The sequence below is a fragment of the Calidris pugnax genome, unplaced genomic scaffold, assembly GCF_001431845.1.
Source record: "Calidris pugnax isolate Ruff unplaced genomic scaffold, ASM143184v1 scaffold111, whole genome shotgun sequence".
NCBI lineage: Eukaryota > Metazoa > Chordata > Aves > Charadriiformes > Scolopacidae > Calidris > Calidris pugnax.
Genome location: NW_015090872.1, coordinates 2,593,626 through 2,602,151, shown reverse-complemented (window position 1 = coordinate 2,602,151; position 8,526 = coordinate 2,593,626). Strand labels below are relative to the sequence as shown.

At 40.1% G+C, this 8,526-nt stretch overlaps 1 protein-coding gene across 1 annotated transcript in view; it reads right to left on the bottom strand.

Moving 5' to 3' along the window:
* Positions 1-315: 315 nt before the first annotated feature.
* PLCH1 (phospholipase C eta 1) overlaps positions 316-8,526 on the bottom strand; it is a 95,084-nt gene continuing 86,873 nt past the window's right edge. The window contains exons 22-24 of the mRNA XM_014945736.1: positions 7,409-7,468; positions 6,568-6,928; positions 316-3,588 (exon numbers count right to left, since the gene is read on the bottom strand). Coding sequence (XP_014801222.1) covers positions 1,472-3,588; positions 6,568-6,928; positions 7,409-7,468 — 2,538 coding nt within the window. The 3' untranslated portion in view covers positions 316-1,471. The remainder of the gene's footprint in view (positions 3,589-6,567; positions 6,929-7,408; positions 7,469-8,526) is intronic.

Genomic DNA, 8,526 nt, shown 5'->3' with positions numbered 1-8,526 from the left:
TTAGAAAATACACCGTTTTCTCCCAAGGAATCAAAACAACAGCCATTTGCATCTGCTCGACTCTTAATGGAACAAAATGGGAATATGCAGGCAGTTAGACATACTCAATAAACATGGCTTCCTATCCAGAAAAGAGAAAGAGCTCAGCTGCAGATTTCTAGCTATGAACCATTATCATCATGTGAAATGATGGAATTTTTTCCTTTTCTAATACCGTATTGAAGCTCATAACAAGACAGATGTCTGCACTCACTACCTACTGTTAATCTAATCACAATTGTATTTGCTACAGTTTCAGTAAACATGTAACCAAAGTGCTTAAAAATCTATTTTAATGATGTTTTCAAGAATAATAATACTCTGCATTACAAAAGAAAGAGGTAAAAGGTACGTCTTTTACATATAAGAAAAAACTTACAGCAAAGGCAAAGAATATCGTAAAACCAAAATAAAGCTATGTTGTTCCCTACAGGGAAGTTTCAGGTGTTTGAGATTACTCACTCAATTCACTTTCAGTATTCATAGAAAAAGATGAAGAAGGACAGTCAAAATAGTTACTCTACCATGTCAGCTTTAAATATTCCACTGACTTTCAACAATTTAGCAATAAAATTACAAATATACAGAAAACTGATCTGCTACTGTACTGAAGCTACACACAACCAATAATGAAAATACATAACAAAATATGCAGAAATTAAGTGTTTTCCATTCATAAATGCAGAATTACTCCCATATTCCACTCTGTCCCGAAATGAGCACTCCACATGGTTACAAAAAGGAAGACAACCGTTATTATAATTCATAGAGTAAGCAGAAGACAAATCTACACATTACTCACAAATTTAGACTAACCCTAATTCTACAAACTCTTTGCTGTAGAATCATAGGTTCATACGTGGAAACATGTAAAACTAATATTAACAATTAAGTACAAGTCAGATTGAAAACAGTGATGCTAATGCAGGGTCTCATTCAGAGACTGCTGCTTGTTGGGCAGAATGAGTCCCAGTTCAGCAGTCTAATCCCAATAACAGAAATCACTATGCTTAGCAGAATTTGCACAAAAGGCCAAAAGTGATCACTAAAAATGTTTTTCCAAACAGCAGGACAGGACATCAGGAAAACAGAATACTAGTGTATTCATTGCAATGTTAGGCTTTTGAGCACAGATGTGCTTGACATAAAAATGACATGCATAACAAATACAAAATGCTACAAATGCTTACTGCATGCAAATAGTCCCCAGACCACTTCATAATTTCTAAATCAAGTAATACATACATAAAGATGGAACATGGTTTCTATTTACACAAGCTTTGACAGGAAAGGGCACATTAAATCATGACTGAATCACTAGCATGAAATTGCATTTCTAAATAATTTAAACCCTCACTCCAGCATTTCTTACTAAAAATCCTTCATTTCAATGAAGTAGTTTGTAAACATTGAAGATGTATATTTATACAATCTACAATCTCAGCAGAAAATAAATTTCAGGCCTATCATCATTACTGGGTTCCAGCTGCAGAACAGAATCCCGTGTATACAACTGGTCGCTACAGCCGTAGTGCAAAGCGGCGCACGCACCCTCCGGAATTCCTCGGCCCTCCATGTCCTCCCCAGGGAAGCCATTCAGGTACCTGGCTATGTAGGAGCCCGTTGAATGCCTGTTGACAACGTGAGGAGATGCCGAAGGCTTGTTGCGAAGAACGACCCCGGCGATGCTACTTGTGTTAGAAGATTTTTGTTTGCTGGCAGCCTCCTGCCTCTCCTTGGCACGGCTGGCGATATTCCGCACCCTGCTCTGGCTTCTGGATGAGAGTTTTCTGACCAGTGCCTTTGGGCAGTCTTCATCGATCTGCCTGGAGTAGAGTGTTTGACAGCTCTCCTCCTGGTCCAGGGACACCAGCTTCCTCAGCTGTTCCGTCAGAGCGTCCGTAGAATGCGGTCTCATATTCTTCATAGCAGCAAGTTTCTTGTCTCTCATGCCTGATGAGATAAAGCTCTTACTTATGTATTGATACTTACTTTCAAAATTGCAGGAAATATCCTCTGATGTCAAGTCTCCAAGACTCTTGGATTTGCAAGGGCTAGTCTGCTTGATGGTTGAGTGAGGTGGGAAAGCCAAAGCATTTTTGAGCACCGGTGAGCGTATGTTGAACTGGGATCTCTCGGAGGTACACATTACATCTTTCTGCTTATCTGAATAATGATGGTGATATAAAAAGCCAACATTTTCACACATTGGAAAAGGGAGTTGATTCCCTGCGGTCCTGAAGTTACCCGAGCAGTCCAAGGCAGCAGCACAGAGCTCAACAGTCGCATTGCTCCCAGAGGTTCTCTCACCACCATGCCCAGCATCCTGCTTTTGCCTCAGTTTCAGAGGGGAAGCCACCTGGCTCATGTCTTCCCTTTTGTACTCACACGCAGTTACCAAGAGATCTTGATAATCCCCATCTACTTCCACAAGACTGCTACTTTCTGAATTCTCACCAGTGGGAGGGTCAACAAGTGTCTCCTCAAAGATGAGGCTATTGGAAGCAAAAGAACTAGCAGACTTGGGGGCTTCCCAGCTTGTTCCAGATTTTGTTCCACATTTCCTTTTGGGATCTGCATTTAGCAAAGAGAGAGATGAAGGACAAGGAGAGCGAGGCAAGTTGTTTTCTACACTATTTAACTTTTTCTTGCAAACTAATTCACTGTGGGTCTTACATTCAGAAGCTGGTGTAAGAGTTGCCTCATGGATAATTGTGTACACAGAATACTCTGCAGTCTCAGGGCTGAACAACATGGTGGTATCTGGAGTTGAGAATAAAGGGGATTTGACAGATTTTGTGGCAGTTAAGTTGTGCTTACAGGGACTGTTAAGATCTGCAGTAAGCACATGAGGGTGTGTAGCCATCACACTGAAGGTCTGGCTGTTAGTGCCATGGAGGCTTGAGACCGCGGTAAGATTAGTTTGGTCATCTGTGACATCAAACTGTCCAATCAGAGCTGAGACAGCACTATCCATCTCGCTCTCATTCGCTAAAGAAACTTCATCTATAAGGCGAGAAATGTCACTGTCTTGCATGGTTAAAGTGGAGTGCAAATCAGGAATATCATGGCAAATGGTAGAAGAAATATCTGTCAAAGAAAGAGGTGCTCCAGTGCTTTTTTCAGTCATGTCATATCTGTGATTTTCCATCTCTACTTTTTGAGAAAGGCAAGTCCCCATAAGAGTTATTTTCTCTTCCTTAGACCCCTTTGTGTCATCATCTTTTTTATTGTCTGCACAGTTTTTGCCGTTTGTTTTTTCTGTGGAAATTTCAAAATCAGAGTCCTGCGTTAGAGGGACAGTTGCATCAGAAAGGCTATTTTCCCGATAGCCTATGAGGTGATTTGTTTCAGCTACACCCCTTGCAAAAACTAAAATTTCAGGTTGCTCCTGTAGGGGTGGCACTAAAGAGTCAACTGTAGTCTCCTCCCCGTCATTCTTCTTAAATTGAGATGCCAAATTTGAAGTATTTGCTGTTTTCTCAGAACATGTGATAACAGATTCTTTCAAGCTCGTTTCCTCCTCATTTGTATTGTCATCACTGTTGGCTAAATTAAATAAGAAACATATTAGTTGCATACATTATTGTGTTCTGTTTATTAACAACGACTTTGTCCTTAGACAGACAAATGGAGAATGCAAAATTAGGTACAGTTGTGACAGAACTTAATTATGGAGTTGTGCAGGTTTAGTACAAATTATCTGTGTGATATGAATAAATGGAAAAAATACAACTGCAGGCACTTCATTGAAACTTCCTTTGAATGTTTATTACATCAAGCACGTGATGTAATATTTGTTGCAAATAATGTTAATGAGGTACCATATCGTAGCTTGCACATCGTATTACCTTCAGCTGTGTTCCTATTCAGATTTCTACTATAAAGAAGCATGGCAATAAAGACAGAACAAAACAGCTCTGTTAAAAAACAATACTTTGAAACAAGATGCATGCTTAAAAGAGCCGAGTAAAAAGGATCAAGTAGATGGACTCCAGACTGTATTTTACATGTAGTTATTGTAAAACGTTGCAATTTAAGGATTTAATTTTTAATCTTCTATAAGCATACTGCACTCATGAGCTCAAGAATTTGAATTCCATGAAAAAATACAGATTAGATATTTCCTCCACCAAATCTTGTTATTTGTCTTTATATGGCAGGTCTGAGCTGCATGACTCACTCCTTTGGAGCTTTTAAAAAAGCAGGGACTATAGAAGTAAGCTTGGCATGATATGTACTAACATTTGCTTGAAATCAGGTACCCTAGAAAGAAACAAGAGAAGCCCTGATCATTCCATAACAGTGATTGAACCCACCCCCTGGTACAGTAAGAGCTATTTTTAATGAACATGGCATTAAAGGCTGATCTCCAAAATCCGAAAAGTTCCTCAAGCTTTCTAGTGCTCCCACATAAGGATGGAAGAGATGCACATTTCTTTGATTTGTAGTTGGGGTTTTTTTTTTTGATGCAATTCCAATTGAGACAAGAGAGCTGTAGTATTTTAGCAAGAAAGATCTGTTGGACAGTCAGTCTTTTCTGTTCTTCACAGCACCCTGCAGTAACGAACGCTTCATCTGACTAGTATGTCCCTGAGGGTGAAGTCACCTCCCAGCCTGAAATATTTGTCCTGCACTTCGTTTCAGAGAACATCCAAGCCTATGCCTGTATGTGCACGAGGCTGTGTTGTACCTCTTCTTACCATGATTCAAGGCTTCCACAAAAAAAAGGAGCCCAAGTTGCTTTTCTCTCTGTCTGCCACTAAGCATAGAAGTAATAAGGTCCCTTGGGGACAGAAGAGCATTCCATCTGGAATTTCATCTTCTCTGTGTCTCATTTCTTTCTAAGGTTGCCAGTCCTGCTCTGTAGGCATTACAGAGAAAGGCCTACAGAAACTTCAGTGGACAGCATTGAAGGGACAGCATTCATTCCCCGTGACAACTTTTTAAGGTCATCTCACCAGGTCTTGTGTTTTCTGTAAATGTTATTTTGCTGTATGTGAATAACTGTGACATCCAAAAGGTGTGACAGGTTCTTCTAAAATGATTTTGTGTCTTTTTCTGTAGCATCCTTCAAAAAAAATACCTATGAAATAATTACATCTGTCGCAAAGAATGGCTGAGCTGTATCATCTCACAGGCTTACCTAGAAGATCTTTCAATTTAAAACACAGCATTTCAGAGTTACTTCCTTTGCTAGGAATATCCTTTTTCCTGTCTACAGTTTCTTCTCAGTGTGGTAGAAAAAGAATTGGTTTAATTTTGCTTGCTATTTCTCCTAAGTAACTTCTTTTACAAGATGATGTCCAGATTATCTGCTCCTTCAAAGCCTCTAATAAGGGCAAGTAGAACAAAGGTGGCTTAACAACACATTCTCATCCGTGCCTGGTGCATCTCCAATTTTAGGGTGGCTCCTGTAGCTGGTGGAAGCTGTTGCTCTGCAGCTGAGAATATCCAGAGCAGAGCACCACTGCCATCACCCCCCAGTCAAGAGAGGTTCTCTCTGTGCTCTCTGCATCTTACCAAAGACGACAGATGGTGCTTCTGGCCAACTAAGGAACAGCCCCCCAGGACTAAATGCAGAAATGCCACACTGTCAGAACTCACCAGAAGCTGAGGATCTGGCTGGCCCTGCAGCCTCATGGGGACAGCCTGTATGAGTGCTCACACTCTTCCCAAACAAAGAAGAAATAGACCCAAAAAGCAGCATAAATGCCCTAGATTAGGGTCAAGCTCAGGGTGGAGACAGCAGGTCTAATGAATTACAGCCATTGTATTCCAAGCTTTCTAGACTTATGTAGATATTCAAATAAAACAAATATTAGGCAGGTCAAACACACTAACTTTGTTGTTGTCATGGGAATGACTGGATTTCAATACCAGGACTATTATTGCCAAAGACACTTAGAAAAAAAAGTTATTTTAAGAATTAAATTGTATTGTGTATCAACAAAATAAGAACAAGATTTTATCCTAACACACCCTTTCCATATAACATAAGCTACTAAATTTGATCAATTTAGGAGGAAAATATCAAGACTGACAGACAAAGTTTGACCTACATTTACTCCTTTTACATCTATTTGAGTCTATTAGTCTTTAAGAGCGCTATTTCTAAAAGTATATGCTGTATGCTGTTCTTCCTTCTTGCAACTGGAGAGAGAAAACCCACCGTGCTAGCAGCTCTGTTTCTATACGTGAAGGGACAGTAGCAAACCAGAAATTGAAGCAGCACAACTGAAGGCTGGTTCTTAAATTATGAAAAGAAATTTCACAAATAGCCTTTTAACAGCACTTCCAGAAATTATTGTAACTCATTTGCCTAGTTTTTAGAGTAGACAGCTTTCCAGGGTGTAATTTATCAAAGATTTAAGGAGCTGCTAAAATACTACAATCTTAAGCATGTGCAATTTTGCCCAGTAAGTCTTATTTCAGTCAAATAAAACTACTTGCAGAGACTGCAGAACTAAGCCTTTTAATAGACTATTTCAAGTTACTACATCAAAAGTAATTTTGGAAGCATCTTACCGGATGCGTTTTCTTTTCCTTTGGCATCTTGGGTAGTTTCATCTTCTGGGCATGGCAGTCCTACAAGAAGATATTTGTCCACAGGCATAGAAGCAGGACGTGCTTGCAAACTCCGGCTTGTACGCCTTACAACTCCTTCTTTGTCTTTCAAGTCTACTGGTTCAGATGCACTGTCTTTAATTTCAGTAGCTTCCAGAAAACCCATTTTACTTTTCTTTCTACCTTTTGCTGGAGCACTGGCTGTGCGCCGGAGAATTCGATCGCCAATAGATCGCTTCCGTACATAGTGCCCGCTGGTTTCGGCAGAATTGTGCTTAGGGTTCTTGTTAAACAACCCTCTGAGTCCTATCAGCTGCTTATTCTGAAAGGATAAGAATAACCACAGTTTCGAGTGAGTTCATATTATTATATAATGAGCACAATGAAAAGGGCTGCTTTCAGAGAATTTATGAATGATGAAGACAAAGTTAAAAATGCAGCAAAGCAAAAATTCACACCAAGCAATTCACATCTACTCTGACCAAGGAGCTATCAGCATAGATCTCCATGAATTCATGCATGTCTGTATTTCTCCTCATTAGGATGGCAGCCTGCCACAATTACAAGAGAGGTTTGCTTAAGATCTCCTAATCAGAGATGACAAGACTGTAAGAAGTGTACTGCAGTGACAGGCTACACATTAACTTGGAGTTTTATGCATGGGCTTCATCAAAGCAATATTCAAATGTTTCAGAGTCTGAATGAGGAATGATGTAAGTTTGGTAGCTGCAGTTCATGCGATTAGGAACCATTTGAAAAATCTGTGCCCAGCAAGTGCAAAGTGCATGCTAATGAAGTCTACCTTTGTGGCTCCTAGAAAGTGCAATATTGTGTAACTGGGATTGAGGATTAAAGGGCTCCACTGAAAGGCAAAAAAACGCAAATACATTTGGCTAATGTTTTCAAGACTGTGACACAAGCAAATAAGATAATAGCACATCATCTGTAAATATAACCCCTCTACAGCAAATAATTTAAAACTATTTATTAGTCTCATGTCAGTCTCTCTTAGAAACTTGGCCAGATATCCTCACTTACAAGAATGCAAATGTGCATTCAGCCTTTGTTTCTACATTAGAAACAGTAATACAGCCCATCATTAAGGCAAGCATTAGATGAATAGACTAAGTGATACAGAGATCAAATCTCAATCGATCTTTCCCCCTCCCTTCTTTCGACTCCCCTATAAAACTACTCTTTACTATTTTTCTTGAGTATATTTCTTCTTTGAAGAGCACATGAGCCAAGAGCATTAGCCAAAATAGGCTCCTCAATCACAAAACCCAGATTTCACACATGTACCCAGATGTGTACAGATCTAGGTATACATTGCAGATGCATTCCAAGCTGATTTAGGAGTAACGACGTCTACCTTGAATGCTACAAGCTTTTCTTTGTGCACCAAACATACAGAGGCCTGGTACGGTCAGTGCCATTCCCTCCACCACCTCGCTGCTGTCCTCCCTGGCAGAAGAAATGCTTGCCAAGGCAAGAGAAGATGAGAACATTAAAACACTGGTCCCCACACTGAGACAAGGATGCCAAGAGCAAGACAGACATCTAAGTTGTTTGCAGAGCCATCATCAGACCTTTTGGTGAACTAATGGGATCAGTGAGGACAAAGGCAGTGGAGTTAAGTGAGGATCTGGACTTACCACGTCTCAGCCCCTAGGCCTTCTCTATGTTATTTTCTGTCTCTGTTCCACTGAGCTTTCCTTGGGTGCTCACAGAACTGTGAGCTTACATATTTGACATGACGTTCTCTGCAGCCACTCTCAAAAAGGAGAAAGACTGAGAGCTAACTGTGCTTTTCAACCTATACCCTCCATAAAAGGGGGGGGGGGGGGGTGTGTGGGGGGGTTTGCCTGTTTTTTTTTTTTTTTTTTTTTTTTTTAATTCCCTCTCAAAGAAATTTTTTTT